Source organism: Thalassophryne amazonica, chromosome 11, assembly GCF_902500255.1.
Source record: "Thalassophryne amazonica chromosome 11, fThaAma1.1, whole genome shotgun sequence".
Taxonomy (NCBI): domain Eukaryota; kingdom Metazoa; phylum Chordata; class Actinopteri; order Batrachoidiformes; family Batrachoididae; genus Thalassophryne; species Thalassophryne amazonica.
Window position 1 is genome coordinate 59,070,880 of NC_047113.1, and position 21,181 is coordinate 59,092,060.

Sequence of the window (21,181 nt, forward strand, 5' to 3'; positions counted from 1 at the left end):
ACACACACACACACACACACACACACACACACACACACACACACACACACACACACACACACACACACACCTGTATTTTCTTTTTTCAGAAAAGAATAAATATTTCCCTCCCTTATTCCCCACCTCATTTGACATGTGGTGGTGTGAGAGAACCCACAGAATTCCAACGACCTCATGAACTGATCCAGCTTCATTTTCACCTCTTTTCTTGTTAAAAATGTGAAAATGTGATCTTCTACTATGTATGTATATATTTGGCAGCATTTGCCCTTTTCAGCAAACTCTTTTCCTTCTGTTTAAGCGTTCATGCACATATTCTGTTTTATGTGCTTTGTTTTGGAGTTTGCCAGCACCCGTGTGTGCCAACCTTTGATCTTGTCTCCCAGCTGGCTGCACTCGTGCTCGGAGTAGTGGACGATGGGCGGAGGGGAGGGTGGCCGGAACCGATCCTCCTCTAACCTACGCCGATGCCTTTCCTCTCTGGCCAACATGCGCTGGTGACACTCCCACTCATAGAGGTCGTCTCTGGCCTCGGCAAAGTCCACATGAAGGCGACCCGTGTCTTTTTTGTCTATGCTGGAGCGCAAACGGATACGATATCCTGCCAAGAAAACCATAAAGCGGTTAGAAACAAAAAAGAGACAGATTGTAATTCACCGATGAAAATGACAGACTGTTTGCTCAGTGTGATGTGCCATGTTTAGTGTGGCAGTGAGTAAATATGCCTATTTCTAAGTATTATTTTTACTGTACTTTATTAGATCAACAACAAGACACAACTGACGTGACACAAAATAGAGAAGTTGATTCCAAACCATGTCTAATATTAATAAAATTAGGAACAGCCAAACAACAACAAAAATGGCTGTCATAGTTTCTTGTCATATCTCATTGTAAAATTTTTAAAATAGTGAAGTTCTTTATTGGTAATTAGTAATAGCGCACTGCAAATACAGTAACCTGTAGCTGTAACAGCCTCATCACTCACTGTTATTATGACAGAGGTTTAAACGAGCCTGCGGTTTAAACGAGCTTGGCACCAATCAGACTGCAAACATCAAACCGGTCTGTGCACAGCACAATGCATCACTCCCTTAGATGTTACTCTTCTGCACACTGTCTCCTGTTAATTAAAGCGGCTGCTGTGACTCACAAGTCAGTCGTAATGATGTGTGGTGGAAAACCATTTCAAAGAGTGCAACAATACCATGTTTATGCAGTTGGAATATCTGCAGATACAAAGAGTGTGAAGAGTTTCTGGGTTTACCAAGGTTGCAGCGACTTTCATTTCAGTTTATTTTTGGAGGGTCAAGTCATTTCAAGGTGCTACACATGAGCAAGGTTTAAACTGCATCCACCCCATGAACAAGCACATTCATAAGAGTGCCCCTTCCCCAACCTGTTTTTTTTTAAATATATAAAGAAACCTAAAGCAGACCAGACTCAGTGGGGTGACCATCTGCTTTGGCCATAAAACAAAACCACAATGAAGAACTCTCACAACATACTGCAAGTAAAACAAGCAAATGTAGTTCAGACTAACAACAAAAGTAATGATAAAGTGAAGAAAAAAATAAAATCTGCCTTAAAAATTTGACTACAGGAGATTTTAAAATCAACCGGTTTGTGTGCAGTGTTAAATGGTGTAGGAGCACGGTAAGCAAAGGCTCTAAATTCTGATTACTTCTTTTAAACTCTAGGAACAGAGAGCAAATCCACATTCTGTGATTGCAGGGCACAAGAAGGTACATAAGGTTTAACAGGTTCAGTAAGCCAGGTAGACGTAAGCTCACTTAGAACCTTATATGTCAGCCAAAAAACCAAAACAAAAAAAACTTAAAATCAGCTGTTACAGGAAAAGGAAGTCCAACTCAGCCACATGGGGTGTGCAGCCAGTACATTCTGAGTGCCGGTCCCAAGCCCGGATAAATGAGGAGGGTTGCATTAGGAAGGGCATCCGGCATAAAACAACCCAACCCAACTATGCAGACTAAAAACCGAATTTCCATACCGGATCGGTCGAGGCCCGGGTTAACAATGTCCGCCACCGGTGGTGTTGCCTAACAGGGTGCCGGTGGAAATTGGGCTACTGCTGGGTGAAGATGATGAAGAAGAGGAGGAGAATGTTTCCACAAACAGCAGGAGAAGAAGAAAACTAGAAGGGTGGAAATGAGAGTGGGGACTTTGAATGTTGGTAGTATGACTGGTAAAGGGAGAGAGCTGGCTGATATGATGGAGAGGAGAAAGGCAGACATATTGTGTGTGCAAGAGACCAAGTGGAATGGAAGTAAGAGCAGGAGCATCGGCGGTGGGTACAAGTTGCTGTACCATGGTGAGGACAGGAAGAGAAATGGTGTTGGGGTCATTTTAAAGGACGAGTATGTTAAAAGTGTGTTGGAGGTTAAGCGAGTGTCTGACAGGGTGATGAGTGTGGAGTTGGAAATTGAAGGGGTGATGATGAATATCATCAGTGCATATGCCCCACAGGTAGGTTGTGAGATGAAGGAGAAAGAAGATTTCTGGAGTGTGTTAGATGAGGTGGTGGAGAGTGTGCCCAAGCATGAAAGAGTGGTGATAGGAGCGGACTTCAATGGGCATGTTGGTGAAGGGAACAGAGGTGATGAAGTAATGGGTAGATATGGTATCAAGGATAGGAATGGGGACGGACAGATGGTAGTTGATTTTGCAAAAAGGATGGAAATGGCTGTGGTGAATACCTACTTTAAGAAAAGGGAGAAGCACAGGCTAACATATAAGAGTGGAGGAAGGTGCACACAGGTGGACTACATTCTTTATAGGAGATACAAGCTAAAAGAAATCAGAGACTCTAAGGTGGTGGCAGGAGAGAGTGTCGTTAGACAGCATAGGATGGTTGTTTGTAGGATGACTTCAGAGGTAAAGAAGAAGAAGGAGAGAGTGAGAGCTCAACAAAGGATCAGATGGTGGAAGCTGAAGGAGGAAGACTGTTGTGTGAAATTTAGCGAGCAGGTGAGAGAAGCACTGGTTGGAGGGGAAGCAATTTTGGACAACTGGAAAAGTACTGCAGATGTGGTGAGGGAGATAGCTAGAACAGTACTGGGTATGACATCTGGACAGTGGAAGGAAGACAAGGAGACTTGGTAGAATAAAGAGGTCCAGGAAAGCATAAGGAGAAAGAGGTTGGCGAAAAAGTTTTGGGATAGAAGTAGACAGGAGTACAAGGAGATGCGGCGTAAGGTGAAAAGAGAAGTGGCAAAAGCAAAGGAAAAGGCATATTGTGAGCTATACAAGAAGTTGAATAGTAAGGAAGGAGAAAAGGACTTGTACCAACTGGCCAGACAAAGGGACAGAGCTGGAAAGGATGTGCAGCAGGTTAGGGTGGAAAAGATGCACATGGTAATGTGCTGACAAGTGAGGAGTGTGTGCTGAGAAGGTGGAGGGAATACTTTGAAGAGCTGATGAATGAAGAAAATGAGCAAGAGAAAAGGCTGGATGATGTGGTGAGAGTAAATCAGGAAGTACAAGAGATTAGTAAAGAAGAAGTGAGGGCTGCTATGAAGAGGATGAAGAGTGGAAAGGCAGTTGGCCCAGATGAAATTCCAGTGGAGGCATGGAAATGTCAAGAAGAGATGGCAGTAGAGTTTCTAACCAGATTTTTTAATAAAATCTTGGAAAGTGAGAGGATGCCTGAGGAGTGGAGACAAAGTGTGCTGGTTCCTATTTTCAAGAACAAGGGTGATGTGCAGAGCTACAGTAACTACAGAGGCATAAAGTTGATCAGCCACAGCATGAAGTTATGGGAAAGAGTAGTAGAAGCTAGGCTTAGAAAACAGGTGAAGATCTGTGAGCAGCAATAGGGTTTCATGCTGAGAAAGAGCACTACAGATGCAATGTTTGCTCTGAGAATACTGTTGAAGAAGTACAGAGAAGGCCAGAAAGAGTCCACAAGCATTGTGTGTTTGTGGACTTAGAAAAAGCTTATGATAGGGTGCCAAGAGAAGAGCTGTGGTATTGTATGAGGAAGTCTGGAGTGGCAGAGAAGTATGTGCAGTCGGAATGACAGACTCATTCAAGGTGGAGGTGGGATTACACCAAGGATCATCTCTGAATCCTTTCTTGTTTGCAGTGGTGATGGACAGGTTGACGGATGAGATCAGACAGGAGTCCCCATGGACTATGATGTTTGCAGATGACATTGTCATCTGTAGTGAGAGTAGAGAGCAAGTTGAGTCTAGTCTGGAGAGGTTGAGATATGCTTTGGAGAGACGGGGAATGAAAGTCAGTAGAAGCAAGACTGAGTACATGTGTGTGAATGGGAGGGAGCCCAGCGAAATAGTGCAGTTTCAAGGAGTAGAAGTGGTGAAAGTAGATGAGTTTAAATATTTGGGTCAACTGTTCAAAGTAATGGAGAGTGTGGTAGAGAGGTAAAGAAGAGAGTGCAGGCAGGGTGGAGTGGATGGAGAAAGGTGGCAGGAGTGATTTGTGACCAAAGAATATCAGCAGGAGTGAAGGGGAAAGTTTACAAGACAGTAGTAAGACCAGCTATGTTGTACGGCTTAGAGACGGTGGCACTAACAAAAAGACAGGAGGCAGAGCTGGAGGTGGCAGAGCTGAAGATGTTGAGATTCTCTTTGGGAGTGACAAGAATGGACAAGATTAGGAATTAACATAGAGGGACAGCTCAGGTGGGACGGTTTGGAGACAAAGTCAGATGCTGAGGATGGAGCCACCAGGCAGGAGGAGAAGAGGGAGGCCAAAGAGGAGGTTTATGGATGTGCTGAGGGAGGACATGCAGGTGGTTGGTGTGACAGAGGAAGATACAGAGGACAGGATGAGATGGAAACAACTGATCTGCTGTGGGGACCCCTAACGGGAACAGCCGAAAGACAAAGAAGAAAGAAGAAGACAGGAAAAGGAAGTCTGTGAGAATCGTGACTGAACTGTTGAATTGAAACAACATGATGGATGGTTGAAAAATCAACAGAGTTGAAAGTTTGAGTTCCAGTAAAATGGACTCCAATTTGTGCGTCAATGATTGCACTGACTTCAGACCAGTCAGTGGACATTCCCCAGTTCTGACCCCACCCCTGGTGCATCTCAACATTTGAAGTCAAATTACATCTATTTTATTGAAGTGATTACTGTGTGTTTATCTGGACCTCTGCATGACTGTATGTTAGTCACACATTGAAAAACATGCTCATGAACGTGACAACACACCCAAGAAGACAACGTAATAGACGGAAGACTGTGGCCACAGTACACAAGAGGAGAGAAATAAGTTTGGGGTTTCATCTTTGCTCTGACTGCTTCTTTTTTCAACACTTCAATATTTCATATGAGGATGTCTTGGTGTACTGACGGCTGAGTGGGCGTCTCTGCTGGAATCTGTTTGCACATTGTGATATATATGTGTGGGGTTATTTATGGGAGAACTGCAGGGCTCTGTCATCTGACTAATATATGGGCTTCAGCAATGTGCGTCACTGTAGAAAAGAGGCAGACTAAAAAATTAAATTCTCTTTCTGAATATGAAAAGGCTGGCTTCCATGAGAAACGTCTTCAAGAAGGAACAATATAAGACAACTGGACCATTGAAGGTGCTGTGATATGGAAATGGAGATGAAAGAACTGTAGATGATCAGAGATGTTTCTCTTTCTAATAATTAATATTTGCTTATTTAGTTGAGAAGAAGACCTTCTGCAGTGCAGAGGCCTTGAGGGCCTTTGGTGCCATCTTCCCAAGAGACAAGTCTATGAATACCCCTGGATGGAACACCAGGCTGTTGTAAGGGGACATCCACAGCCAAGGCTGGTACCTACTGGCAGTTGGTAATGGGAACAGTGGAGATGCTGTGTTCAGACTGCCAGTTCAAATCATATCTTCTGCATATCTAATTCAAATACGATCTGACTGACTGACAGTCCATATTACATTTTGCAAGTAACTAGATCTGATCTGTGTGTCTGTCTGACAATCCTCCTTTGCAGTCATCCACTTTGGTTGCTACAATAACGCAGTTGAACACATGGAAACAGTCACATGTCTGGTGTCACTCTGCAGTTCAATTTTTCCCAAATTCTACAACTAAACTCATACGGAGCCCTGACTAACAAGATCTGAATTATAAGATGACTAGTGTGTTGCTCATGGGGATCCAAAGGCTCTAAATTGGGCAGTGTTTATAAAATAGCTAGCTGAACTTTTTCAAAGGTGGTATTAAATTGTGCAAAGGTTCTATAATGAGTTGGTATGGTGTGTGAGTCCAAAATGCTTTTAGAACCTTAGACCTCAACAGTTTTTAGAAGAACTCAACCCTTTTTCTCTGTTAATTATGTAATTTTTAATGTGAAATTACTGTCTTGATGGATTTAGAAATTGTTTAGGTTCTTGTTATCTTATACACACAATTATTATTATCATCATCATTATTACTAATATTTTATTTTTTACTTCTATTTTGTTATTTGATTTTTAAATGGCTCACAATGGAAATAAATGTTTTCACTTTCTTGTGTCATCCATGTATTTTTAACGCATTTACAATTGTATTATGTGATGTTCAATGTAAGTACATAAATGCAGTCCATTTACATACATTGAACATACTAAATAAAAGCAAGCAAGCACGCACACACTCATACTTAACTCACACTTAATATAAAGATGATTTACAGCCCCCTGCTGGAATGGTGTGTTAATCCAGAATGTAATTAGCAACGTTAGCTAATACCTGTAGTTTCTCCAAAAATAATAGTCAACGTTCTGTTTTGGCAGCATTCATTTTTGACCAAAAATACTTAAGCAAACCAAACGGCAATTGCCAGCTGTCTTCAGTTTGTCTGTAATTATATACATGCATGCAAGCATACACAAAGAGGTTCTTGTCTTTTCCGCATTCTGCCATAAGCAGGTGCTTCTATTTTTAGACACAAACACAGACGGCGGTGGAATACATCAAACACAACAGACATTTCACTCATGGTACCAGCAACATGACACTTAACGCAGTCATGTCAACAGCAACATCACACTTTAACTAAACCGACTAAACTAACTGAAGTACAAAAACACCTAAATCAGTAACACTAACAACGCTGTTAAAGTAACATGAACCAAAATAACATTTAAAACCTCAAAACCTCAAACTCCCATGGTGCACTGCAGCACAATGTCCATTGTTTAGTGGTCAGCTAAAATCTCTAATTTCTCCAAAAATATTTGTTCTATCAAATTTGCATTTTCACAGTGTTCATCCTTGAACAAAAATACATAAGTATACTAAATGGTGAATGTCAGCTCTCGCTGGTTTCTCTGTGACTGAAGCCAAACACATGCACATACACACAGAGGTCACTCGGCTATTATAATATAGATAATATAGAGTATATAATATAGAGTTTATGTGTGTGTGTGTGTGTGTGTGTGTGTGTGTGTGTGTGTGTGTGTGTATATATAATATATATATATATATATATATATATATATATATATGGTCCAATTGGGTGACAGCTCTACATCCACATATAAAAAGTGAGTGGGCCATAACTCATATTTAAAACCCAGTTACAGAAGACCCACTGTGGAATAAAAGGCATTAATGATGTGGAAAGATTGAGGCACACCTCTAAAATATTGGCCAATATACACACATGCACAACTGCTGAGTGTGATGTGCGCGCCCAGTGAGTGCATCATTTATCATTTGTCTCGGGTAAGACTTTTATTCAACAATCTGAGTCTTCTGTCAATGTTTTTTGGATGTGATTTTAACAGGTAAGTTTGTGCTTTTCTGTGTGTACAGTAATGTGTGTGCGTGAGTGTGTGTTTTGCTGTCACACAGTTGTGGTCAGCAGAGGGAGAGACAGCACAGCTCCCCTCTGTGAGATTTATGCAGCATGAAAAGTAACAGGACGGTATGGTGGATTAGTGGTTAGCACTGTTGTTTCACAGCAAGAAGGTCCTGAAATCCCTTCTGGCGTGGTCCTTTCTGTATCGATTCTGCATGTTTGTCCCGTGTTAGCGTGGGTTCCCACCGGGTGCTCCGGCTTCGTCCCACTTAGAGACATGTAGGTTAGGTGAATTGGAAACTTTAAACTGATCATAGGTATGGGTGCGGATGTGAATAAGTTTGTTTATATGTGGCTCTGTGACAGACTGGCATCCTGTCCAGGCTGTATCCCACCTTGCTCCCTACAACCGCTGGGATAAGCTACAGCCCCCCCCGTGACATTTAACTGGAGTAAGCATGCACAGAAAATGAATGAACGAAAAGAAACAGATGTAAAATAAGACACCCAAAATTTGTGCATTCAGACCAAAAAAGATTCGCAAAAATGATTTGATTCTTATTTCATACCACCTACAAATTAGGCTTGAAAACTAAAAACAACTCGAGACATTCATCATGAAATGCTCCGTGCACAGTACTATGTGTTTGATGTAAACTGGGATACACAGTGGAAAAATTGGAGATTGACATTATATTTATTTAGAGGATGTGGCCAACAGTGACCATAAAAATTCGGTAGCCTTCGAACAAATGCAATCATTGGTAATTTTTAAAAGTAGGTCAAGGTCACCGGCCTTCGAATCCATGCGAAGTACTCCTCCAAGGTATGTACCCACAAATATGAAGTTTTTGCAAGCAATAGGTGCCAAGGTACATTGCGGCGAACAAATTTCAGGCGAAGGATTTGACAGTTGTGACCACTGGTGACCTTGAAAAGTAGGTCAATGCCACCGACCTTCAAACCCATGCGAAGTACTCCTCCAAGGCATGTACCCATCAAATATGACGTGTCTGCGAGCAATAGGTGCGAAGCTACATTGCGGCGAAGGATTTGAGAGTTGTGACCACTGGTGACCTTGAAAAGTAGGTCAAGGTCACTGGCCTTCGAACCCATGCGAAGTACTCCTCCAATGCATGTACCCACCAAATATGAAGTTTTTGGGAGCAATAGGTGCCGAGCTACGTTGCGGCAAACGAATTGTGGCCGAACAGACGGACAACCCAGATGGCATATGCCCCGTCTCACGGCGCAAGCGCCACGCGTGACGTAAAAACAAAACAGATTTCTTGCGATTTCTGACTGTTCACACTTGGAACGTCAGGATCAAATTGGATAGGCACCTTCATTGGATTTTTACTGCCAGTTTGAACAAGAGTGAAGGGTCTTGTCTAGGACACAGGCAGATTGTGGGACCAGGGGTCAAACCCATATTGGAAGCACAAAGCGGAAATGTTCTTAACCACGGTTACGGAACATATATATATGTACATAACTATTCTGTAGTTATCTGAAGCGTTCTTTGAGAACGTAGTTGAAAATGAACATGAAATGTTCACAACAGGAAGCAACACTGACCAGAACAAGAAAAGCGGGAAGCTTTGAAGAGAAATACTAAACTCTGCTGCAACTATGCACATATGAATGATGCTATCTTGCATCTCTACAGTGACAAATGTGTTTTTCCAGAGTAGCTGACATGAGATTGTTCATAAAATTTACTGGTGTCAGCCATGTGGGGATGATTTGGTTGTGCAGATATACACTCTATCCATCTATTCTTCAGGAACAAACAAAATAAAACTAAATATATGACCCATCATGCTCTAAATGTGGGTTCCATGGATGCATGTCATACAGTGAAAGTACAACCTCTGATTGTCTAAATTCTCCTTTACTGCAGTAATCCCAATATAGTTTGAGTCGGCTTTTTTATAGTCACCAATTTCAGTGATACAATTAAGCTTGAAATGTCTTACTTCATTTGTAGTTTTAGAGTGATATATTTTCATTTAAAAATGTTGTGTAAGGCTTCATGGTTGCAACTAGGGTTGTATGAAACCAATGTGATATTTTGAATTGTATTGATCCAATAGTGGCTAAGATGGGTGAATTGGATATCAGAGATACAAATAAATAAATAAATCTTATCTGAGTCCTCTACTGCACACCAGAGTCATGTTGTCAGGGAGTATTTTTTTTATGGTATGAGCTGATGTTTTGTTCGATGGCTTGGTTCACAAAGCACATCCAGGCAAATTTATTTATGATCAGGTTTGTTTTTTCCAGACATGGAAAACTATATCAGATTGGTATCAGCATTGGAAGATACTGAATTTTCCAGGATTGGTACTGAATCAGCTGTGAAAAAAATCGGCTGTGTCATCCCTAATTTTAAACATTTTTGGTTTCTTATTTGTACAGCACACCAATTTTCACTGGAAACAATTTATAGATTTTCACTATTGTAAAAATTATTATTACTACATAATGCCATATTTTCCAGAATATAAGTCACACTGGAGTGAGTATAAGTCAAACCTGCAAAAAACAAAAAAAAAAAAACCTCTTGATATGGAAAAGCCCATATATAAGTCACACTTCTTTTCAGTGTTATGAGCTCTTTTAATTTCTAATTTTTCTACATTGTTTCAGTATACTTCTTATTATTGGCATTTATTATTTTTATTATTAGAGTTTACTTTGTGTACCATTTAGATTCCTGGGAAAGTCCTCTATAAATAGTTATTCTAATTAGTATTATTAATAAGGAATGTGTGAATTTTTTGTAGGGGTAGTGGTCAAGCGGTTAATGTGCTTGCTTTCAGTGCAGGTTCTAGGTTCAAACCCCGCCCCTGCCCATTCTCCATGTAATATGGAGTTGGTTCAGGAAGGGCATATCTGGCATAAAACCTGTGCCAAATCAACATGCAAATTGACCTCTGATCTGCTGTGGCGACCCTGAGTGGAAAACCAGAGAGAAGCCGAAGGGATTTATTTACTTACTTTTTAAGTCACAGCAGAGTACGACAGGACGTCCCAAACTAGTACAAAAAAAAAAAAAAAAAAAATCCTGTGGCTTCCGCTCTGGTAAATACTGTAATAAAGATTTACAGAGGATGTCACCTTACCAGACAGGAAGAGAGCCTTGTACACAGTGGTCTCCTCAGCAAACCGGATATGGCAGAAGTTCTTCTTGCTTTTGCGGATGGCAATGATATCACCGCACTGTCCAAAGACCTCAGTGATGAGTTGCTCGGTGGCATTTTCTGGAAGACCGCCAACAAACACAGTCTTACACCCCGGAGGACGCTCTCTAGTGGCGGGGGGAGGAAGATCTGTTTAAACACATTAAAGCACAACAGGCTTAATAAGTATGTGTTGACTTACACAGGTTTTAACGCATTACGCCTGAACAAATGTAAACTATAATAAGTTTGATAAAGCTGCATTGAATGAAGTTGCAACAGATTACGTAACATCAAGAAATGCTGAAATCCATATTTCCGCTGGCAAATACTTTACATGTTTTGTTAAACCTGAGATTGAATTTAGGCTGAAGAAGAAGCTCTTTCTTTCAAAGTTCAAATAACAAAAGTTGCAGTTACAAAAAGTGATTATGGTTGAAACCTGTTTGATCGTGCTTCACTGGTGTAAAAATCTGAAGCTGAAGCAGTGTTTGTTGTGGTTTTTGTTCAAAGTTGAACAGCTTGAACAACTCCTTTCTTTCGTTTTCAGGCCGGTTGCCATGTCTGCACTTTTTAAGCTAGCCTGTTAGGAGGGAAGTCAGATTAAGCCATTTCATCCCATTTTTGCACTTTTTTGGATCGTAGCAGAACGGCGCCCCGTGGACTAACCCTAAGCTTTAACAGTTAGAACACAAGGGAACACAAACAAGTTTCAAGCTGTACTCACAGACCACCCAATTTAAAGATGTTTTAACATGATTGAAGCTGTTAAGATTACGAACACCTGGAAGTGACCACATAATGACGGCGATTTGGGGAATATCAAAACTGGTGCTGAAGATGGCCATAACTACAACATATACCAAGTTTGTTCAAGATTGACAAAAGATGGATCATGAAGTTACTGTGATGCTTCAAAATGTGCCCCAATTTGCTATTTGGGATGAAATGGGAAGCAACAGCGTTCTGTGGAATAGTTCCATAAGGGCCCATGGGCAAGGTCCTTAAGTTGCTCCCAGTGTGCAGTTGAGCACCTTGCATGGCAGCACTCTGACAGTGTGAGTGTGTGTGAATGTGAGGCATCATTATAAAGTGCTTTGAGCTTCTGATTCAAATGGAGAAGTGTTACATAAATGCGGTCCAATTACCATTTCCAACTTTTGAACCCTCTCTTTCAATTTTATTTCACTAAAAGGTACCTGATGAATTTTAACAACTACCATATTTTCTGGAGTATAAGTTGCATGGGTCAAAAAAATGCATCTTTAAGAGCGAGAGCGAGATAAAATGTATACAAGTTGCACTGGAGTACAAGTCACATTTATCACTTCATGAAAGAAGAAGCAAAATGGATTAAATTGCTGTATTATTCGTTTATAAGGCACGCGGTGTAAAGGAGCACAGCTAACAAGTTAATTAATGTCACTATAAGGGCACAGAATTCAAGTAAACCACTTCTTTCAGCCACTGAACATATGTGAGGTGAATGTATGATGCAATTTAAATGTAATTTCAACTCCTTTTTTAGTACATTTATAAAATAAACTCATCATTAATTTTCTTCTTCTTGTTAAAAGCGCTGTCCTTGTACTTTTAAATAAGTCCCAATAAGGTTTCTTTCAAATTGAGAGAGAGAGAGAAAAAAAGAAATCCAACTTCATTCAAAAGTGTGGTATTCCCGTAAAAAAATATGTTACAGTATTCTTCAGAACAAAGAACAGGTTTCTTTCTTTCTTTCTCTCTCTGTCTTGTGATCTTATTCTGGTGGTTCCAAGGTCTCCTTTCTGAAGCAAAGCATCTTGGGACAGATTTTATGCCACGTAACTTTGGGTGAGAAGCGGGGCCAATAATCCTGCGCTGTGGCTGAGGGAGCAGTCGCCCTGTCACCTCCCCCTCTTACGCCAGCTCAAGCCACGAACCAGCAGGTCCACCTTGTGGGTGGCTTCTCCCTCTGGATCAGTTCCTTTCGTGAATCCTAGCAGCTACGGACCTGACAGGAGCTTTGTGATGAGATGACAGACCATTTTGTTTGTGTCTCTTTCCAGAGCTCAGTCAGCTGTTTGGGTCTTTTCCTTGTGTAACGGTGGATCATCAAAAGGATTTTTTGACCACGGTGCTGACCTCTTGTGGATTATTTTCTACGTGGAACATTTCCCAAAGTGACAGAGCAGTCCAATGGAAAATTACAAGAAGTTCAGTTTTAAATCAGCTCACAGAACATTCATGTTTCCTGTTAACATTGTTACTCTGCTGTGGAAGTGAATGTCTTTTCGTTTGCACTGTAACAGCACCACACACACATGCACACACACTCAAACAAACCTTGTTTGCACACATTAATTTAATTACATAATTTTCAATTCAATTTCAATTTAATCATCTTATAATGCACCAAATCACAACAAAAGCTGCCTCAAGATGCCTCACACAGAACAATTCCATATAAAAATTAAATAAATAATTAAAAATGAATAAAAAAAATTCAAATACATAATTAAAAACAGAAGTAAAAGAATAAAACAGATAAAAAATAAAAAGTATTCATAAGAAAGAGAATAAAAATGGGTTTTAAGTCTTGACTTAAATATGTCGACGGACTCCGACTGCCTTACTGTTGCAGGAAGACTGTTCCACAGAGTGGGTGCACAATGAGAAAAAGATCTTTGACCCCCTGACTTCTTCTTCACCCTGGGAACACAGAGAAGTCCTGCATCCTGTGACCGCAAAGCCCGGGCTGGCACATAAGGTTCCACCAGATCAGCCAGATAAGACGGCGCTAGTTCATGAACAACTTTATAAGTCAATAACAAAACCTTTAAATCTGCTCTCACAGAGACAGGGAGCCAGTGTAAAGATGTCAAAATGGGTGTGATATGTTCAGACCTTTTGCTACGTGTCAAAAGTCTGGCAGCAGCATTCTGAACCAGCTGAAGACCCCTAATGCTGGACTGCGGTAACCCCGAAAATAGAACATTACAATAATCTAGTCTAGAAGAAACAAAAACATGAATCGAGGTCTCAGCATCGGCCATAAACAGGATGAGGCGGATCCTCGCTATATTTCGCAGATGGAAAAAAGCAGTCCTAGTAACATCCCTGATGTGGAGGTCAAAGGACAACGTGGGATCAAAAATTACCCAAAGATTCCTCACTTTGTCCATTTGATGTATGACACACGAACCCAGGCCGAGCGCCAGTTGGCCAAACTGATGCCGATGTCTCGCTGGACAAAGAACCATCATGAATGTCTGTTCCTGTGCACTTTTACGGCCCAGTACTTTGTATCTATAGACATTTTTGCGATTTAATACACACATTTATTCACATATATGATTGAAGTGAGTCTGACAGCTAATTGCATTTTAACTGGACCTGACATGGGGAAAACCTCAGAATAGTAACAGCATCTACTGGTGGTTGGCTCTCACTGCGGTATTGTATCACTTCCTGTTCTGGAGCACAGCGGTGTTTTGCTGTATCTGTTAGCTGTTTAATCTGCGCAATTAGATTGATCTAGTTATCTAGATTACGATTTGTTTCCCAGTGTAATCTTTACGTGCCTTAACTAAAGCACTCCTGCTGAATCACCTCTAAATTATTTACACATTATTCACTTTGCGTGTTTTTAGGAATCCGCTAGCTTAGCGTAGCTACTAGCTCTTAGCCGATTTAGCATGGCGGCTTCTCCTGTCTCTCCCGCACTTTTCTGCTCTGGGTGTGAAATGTTTAGTTATTCCTCGGCCTCCTTTAGCAGTAACGGTACTTGTAATAAGTGTAGCTTATTCGTAGCTTTGGAGGCCAGGCTGGGCGAATTGGAGACTCGGCTCCGCACCGTGGAAAATTCTACAGCTAGCCAGGCCCCTGTAGTCGGTGCGGACCAAGGTAGCTTAGCCGCCGTTAGTTACCCCCTGGCAGATCCCGAGCAGCTGGGAAAGCAGGCTGACTGGGTGACTGTGAGGAGGAAGCGTAGTTCTAAACAGAAGCCCTGTGTACACCGCCAACCCGTTCACATCTCTAACCGTTTTTCCCCACTCGACGACACACCCGCCGAGGATCAAACTCTGGTTATTGGCGACTTTGTTTTGCGAAATGTGAAGTTAGCGACACCAGCAACCATAGTCAATTGTCTTCCGGGGGCCAGAGCAGGCGACATTGAAGGAAATTTGAAACTGCTGGCTAAGGCTAAGCGTAAATTTGGTAAGATTGTAATTCACGTCGGCAGTAATGACACCCGGTTACGCCAATCGGAGGTCACTAAAATTAACATTAAATCGGTGTGTAACTTTGCAAAAACAATGTCGGACTCTGTAGTTTTCTCTGGGCCCCTCCCCAATCAGACCGGGAGTGACATGTTTAGCCGCATGTTCTCCTTGAATTGCTGGCTGTCTGAGTGGTGTCCAAAAAATGAGGTGGGCTTCATAGATAATTGGCAAAGCTTCTGGGGAAAACCTGGTCTTGTTAGGAGAGACGGCATCCATCCCACTTTGGATGGAGCAGCTCTCATTTCTAGAAATCTGGCCAATTTTCTTAAATCCTCCAAACCGTGACTATCCAGGGTTGGGACCAGGAAGCAGAGTTGTAGTCTTACACACCTCTCTGCAGCTTCTCTCCCCCTGCCATCCCCTCATTACCCCATCCCCGTAGAGACGGTGCCTGCTCCCAGACTACCAATAACCAGCAAAAATCTATTTAAGCATAAAAATTCAAAAAGAAAAAATAATATAGCACTTTCAACTGCACCACAGACTAAAACAGTTAAATGTGGTCTATTAAACATTAGGTCTCTCTCTTCTAAGTCCCTGTTGGTAAATGATATAATAATTGATCAACATATTGATTTATTCTGCCTAACAGAAACCTGGTTACAGCAGGATGAATATGTTAGTTTAAATGAGTCAACACCCCCGAGTCACACTAACTGTCAGAATGCTCGTAGCACGGGCCGGGGCAGAGGATTAGCAGCAATCTTCCATTCCAGCTTATTAATTAATCAAAAACCCAGACAGAGCTTTAATTCATTTGAAAGCTTGACTCTTAGTCTTGTCCATCCAAATTGGAAGTCCCAAAAACCAGTTTTATTTGTTATTATCTATCGTCCACCTGGTCGTTACTGTGAGTTTCTCTGTGAATTTTCAGACCTTTTGTCTGACTTAGTGCTTAGCTCAGATAAGATAATTATAGTGGGCGATTTTAACATCCACACAGATGCTGAGAATGACAGCCTCAACACTGCATTTAATCTATTATTAGACTCTATTGGCTTTGCTCAAAAAGTAAATGAGTCCACCCACCACTTTAATCATATCTTAGATCTTGTTCTGACTTATGGTATGGAAATAGAAGACTTAACAGTATTCCCTGAAAACTCCCTTCTGTCTGATCATTTCTTAATAACATTTACATTTACTCTGACGGACTACCCAGCAGTGGGGAATAAGTTTCATTACACTAGAAGTCTTTCAGAAAGTGCTGTAACTAGGTTTAAGGATATGATTCCTTCTTTATGTTCTCTAATGCCATATACCAACACAGTGCAGAGTAGCTACCTAAACTCTGTAAGTGAGATAGAGTATCTCGTCAATAGTTTTACATCCTCATTGAAGACAACTTTGGATGCTGTAGCTCCTCTAAAAAAGAGAGCTTTAAATCAGAAGTGCCTGACTCCGTGGTATAACTCACAAACTCGTAGCTTAAAGCAGATAACCTGTAAGTTGGAGAGGAAATGGCGTCTCACTAACTTAGAAGATCTTCACTTAGCCTGGAAAAAGAGTCTGTTGCTCTATAAAAAGCCCTCCGTAAAGCTAGGACATCTTTCTACTCATCACTAATTGAAGAAAATAAGAACAACCCCAGGTTTCTTTTCAGCACTGTAGCCAGGCTGACAAAGAGTCAGAGCTCTATTGAGCTGAGTATTCCATTAACTTTAACTAGTAATGACTTCATGACTTTCTTTGCTAACAAAATTTTAACTATTAGAGAAAAAATTACTCATAACCATCCCAAAGACGTATCGTTATCTTTGGCTGCTTTCAGTGATGCCGGTATTTGGTTAGACTCTTTCTCTCCGATTGTTCTGTCTGAGTTATTTTCATTAGTTACTTCATCCAAACCATCAACATGTTTATTAGACCCCATTCCTACCAGGCTGCTCAAGGAAGCCCTACCATTATTTAATGCTTCGATCTTAAATATGATCAATCTATCTTTGTTAGTTGGCTATGTACCACAGGCTTTTAAGGTGGCAGTAATTAAACCATTACTTAAAAAGCCATCACTTGACCCAGCTATCTTAGCTAATTATAGGCCAATCTCCAACCTTCCTTTTCTCTAAAAAAATATTGAAAGGGTAGTTGTAAAACAGCTAACTGATCATCTGCAGAGGAATGGTCTATTTGAAGAGTTTCAGTCAGGTTTTAGAATTCATCATAGTACAGAAACAGCATTAGTGAAGGTTACAAATGATCTTCTTATGGCCTCGGACAGTGGACTCATCTCTGTGCTTGTTCTGTTAGACCTCAGTGCTGCTTTTGATACTGTTGACCATAAAATTTTATTACAGAGATTAGAGCATGCCATAGGTATTAAAGGCACTGCGCTGCGGTGGTTTGAATCATATTTGTCTAATAGATTACAATTTGTTCATGTAAATGGGGAATCTTCTTCACAGACTAAAGTTAATTATGGAGTTCCACAAGGTTCTGTGCTAGGACCAATTTTATTCACTTTATACATGCTTCCCTTAGGCAGTATTATTAGACGGTATTGCTTAAATTTTCATTGTTACGCAGATGATACCCAGCTTTATCTATCCATGAAGCCAGAGGACACACACCAATTAGCTAAACTGCAGGATTGTCTTACAGACATAAAGACATGGATGACCTCTAATTTCCTGCTTTTAAACTCAGATAAAACTGAAGTTATTGTACTTGGCCCCACAAATCTTAGAAACATGGTGTCTAACCAGATTCTTACTGTGGATGGCATTACCCTGACCTCTAGTAATACTGTGAGAAATCTTGGAGTCATTTTTGATCAGGATATGTCATTCAAAGCGCATATTAAACAAATATGTAGGACTGCTTTTTTGCATTTACGCAATATCTCTAAAATCAGAAAGGTCTTGTCTCAGAGTGATGCTGAAAAACTAATTCATGCATTTATTTCCTCTAGGCTGGACTATTGTAATTCATTATTATCAGGTTGTCCTAAAAGTTCCCTAAAAAGCCTTCAGTTAATTCAAAATGCTGCAGCTAGAGTACTGACGGGGACTAGAAGGAGAGAGCATATCTCACCCATATTGGCCTCTCTTCATTGGCTTCCTGTTAATTCTAAAATAGAATTTAAAATTCTTCTTCTTACTTATAAGGTTTTGAATAATCAGGTCCCATCTTATCTTAGGGACCTCGTAGTACCATATCACCCCAATAGAGCGCTTCGCTCTCAGACTGCAGGCTTACTTGTAGTTCCTAGGGTTTGTAAGAGTAGAATGGGAGGCAGAGCCTTCAGCTTTCAGGCTCCTCTCCTGTGGAACCAGCTCCCAATTCAGATCAGGGAGACAGACACCCTCTCTACTTTTAAGATTAGGCTTAAAACTTTCCTTTTTGCTAAAGCTTATAGTTAGGGCTGGATCAGGTGACCCTGAACCATCCCTTAGTTATGCTGCTATAGACGTAGACTGCTGGGGGGTTCCCATGATGCACTGTTTCTTTCTCTTTTTGCTCTGTATGCACCACTCTGCATTTAATCATTAGTGATCGATCTCTGCTCCCCTCCACAGCATGTCTTTTTCCTGGTTCTCTCCCTCAGCCCCAACCAGTCCCAGCAGAAGACTGCCCCTCCCTGAGCCTGGTTCTGCTGGAGGTTTCTTCCTGTTAAAAGGGAGTTTTTCCTTCCCACTGTAGCCAAGTGCTTGCTCACAGGGGGTCGTTTTGACCGTTGGGGTTTTACATAATTATTGTATGGCCTTGCCTTACAATATAAAGCGCCTTGGGGCAACTGTTTGTTGTGATTTGGCGCTATATAAAAAAATTGATTGATTGATTGATTGATTGATTGATCACGATTGCTCGTTTAAAGAACGCTTTAAGTGTGACCCGACTGTTAGGACGTTTCCACCTCTCTCATGTTTTAAAACAAAAAGCCAGTTTAACTTTGCTTTTCTCATTTCAAGTGTAAAGAAAATTCATGGTTGGGAACTGTGATTTCCCCCCCCCCCCCCCCCCGTATATAACTCACACAAGAGTATAAGTTGCAGGACCTCTCAAACTACTAAAAACGCAATTTATAGTCCAGAAAATATGATGAAACTAAGAACAAAACTAAAGGTAATATGATTAAAGAATTACAAAATTAACATTCTGGAGATTCATACTGCAGAATTCAATCATTGTAAGTCATATTACAACCCCAATTCCAATGAAGTTGGGACGTTGTGTAAAATGTAAATAAAAAAGAACACAATTATTTGCAAATCCTCTTCAACCTATATCAATTAAATACACCACAAAGACAAGATATTTAATGTTCAAACTGATAAACCTTGTTGTTTTTGTGCAAATATTTGGTCATTTTGAAATGGATGCCTACAACACATTTCAAAAAAGTTGGGACAGGGCAACAAAAGACTGGGAAAGTTGATGAATGCTCAAAGAAAACGTAATTGGAAACAGGTGAGTGTCATGATTGGGTATAAAAGGAGCATCCCCAAAAGGCTCAGCCATTCACAAGCAAAGATGGGGTGAGGATCACCACTTTGTGAACAACTGTGTGGAAAAAATAGTCCAACAGTTTAAGAACAATGTTTCTCAACGTTCAATTGCAAGGAATTTAGAGATTCCATCATCTACAGTCCATAATCAGAAGATTCAGAGAATCTGGAGAACTTTCTACACTTAAGCGACAAGGCCGAAAACCAACATTGAATGCCCGTGACCTTCGATCTCTCAGGCGGCACTGCATTAAAAACAAAAATCATTGTGTAAAGGATCTTAGTGCGTGGGCTCAGGGAACCCTTCAGAAAACCACTGTCAGTTAACACAGTTTGTTGCTACATCTACAAGTGCAAGTTAAAACTCTACTGTGCAAAGGGAAAGCAATACATCAACAACATCCAGAAATGCCGCTGCCTTCTCTGGGTCTGAGCTCATTTGAAATGGACAGATGCAAAGTGGAAAAGTGTGCTGTGGTCTGATGAGTCAACATTTCAAATTGTTTTTGGAAATCATGGACATTGTGTCCTCTGGACAAATGAGGAAAAAGACCATCCAGATTGTTACCAGTGGAAAGTTCAAAAGCCAGCATCTATGATCGTATGGGGGTGTGTTAGTGCCCATGGCATGCGCATCTTGCACATCTGTGATGGTAACAACAATTCTGAAAGGTACATCCAGGTTTTGGAGCAACACATACTGCCATCCATACTGCCTTTTTCAGGGACGTCCCTGCTTATTTCAGCAAGACAATGCCAAGCCACATTCTGCATGTGTTACAACAGCGTGGCTTCATAGTAAAAGAGTGCGGGTACTAGACTGGCCTGACTGCAGTCCAGACCTGTCGCCCACTGAAAATGTGTGGCGCATTATGAAGCGCAAAATACGACAACGGAGACCCCGGACTGTTGAACAACTGAAGTCGTACATCAAGCAAGAATGGGAAAGAATTCCACCTACAAAACTTCAACAATTACTGTCTTCACTTCCCAAACGCTTATTGAGTGTTGTGAGAAGGAAAGGTGATGTAACACAGTGGCAAACATACCACTGTACCAAGTTTTTTTTAAATGTGTTGCAGGCATCCATTTCAAAGTGAGCAAATATTTGCACAAAAACAATAAAGTTTATCAGTTTGAACGTTAAATATCTTGTCTTGGTGGTGTATTCAATTGAATATAGGTTGAAGAGGATTTGCAAATCATTGCAGTCAGTCCGCATGGGGAGAGGCGGAGAGCTGGGTCGCATTGCTTATTGCTCCCCAGCTCAGTCGCCGAGTGTTGGAGTTCACTCCAGTGAACAAGAGGGTCGCGTCCCTACGCCTTTGGGTCGGGGACAGGTCTCTCACTGTTGTCTCGGACCGAGCAGCAGTGCAGAGTACCCGACCTTCCTGGAGTCCCTGGGAGGGGTACTAGATAGCGCTCCGACTGGGGACTCCATTGTTCTACTGGGGGATTTCAACGCCCACGTGGGCGGCGACAGTGAGACCTGGAGGGGGGTGATCGGGAAGCA

The 21,181-nt window shown here is 41.2% G+C and overlaps 1 protein-coding gene across 3 annotated transcripts in view; it reads right to left on the minus strand.

Moving 5' to 3' along the window:
* Window positions 1–21,181, minus strand: part of LOC117520585 (ecto-NOX disulfide-thiol exchanger 2-like) — a 260,220-nt gene that overhangs the window by 55,647 nt on the left and 183,392 nt on the right. For all 3 annotated transcript variants that reach the window (XM_034181900.1, XM_034181899.1, XM_034181898.1), the window contains exons 5-6: window positions 10,902–11,108; window positions 368–601 (exon numbers count right to left, since the gene is read on the minus strand). In XM_034181900.1, the coding sequence (XP_034037791.1) occupies window positions 368–601; window positions 10,902–11,108 (441 nt within the window). The remainder of the gene's footprint in view (window positions 1–367; window positions 602–10,901; window positions 11,109–21,181) is intronic.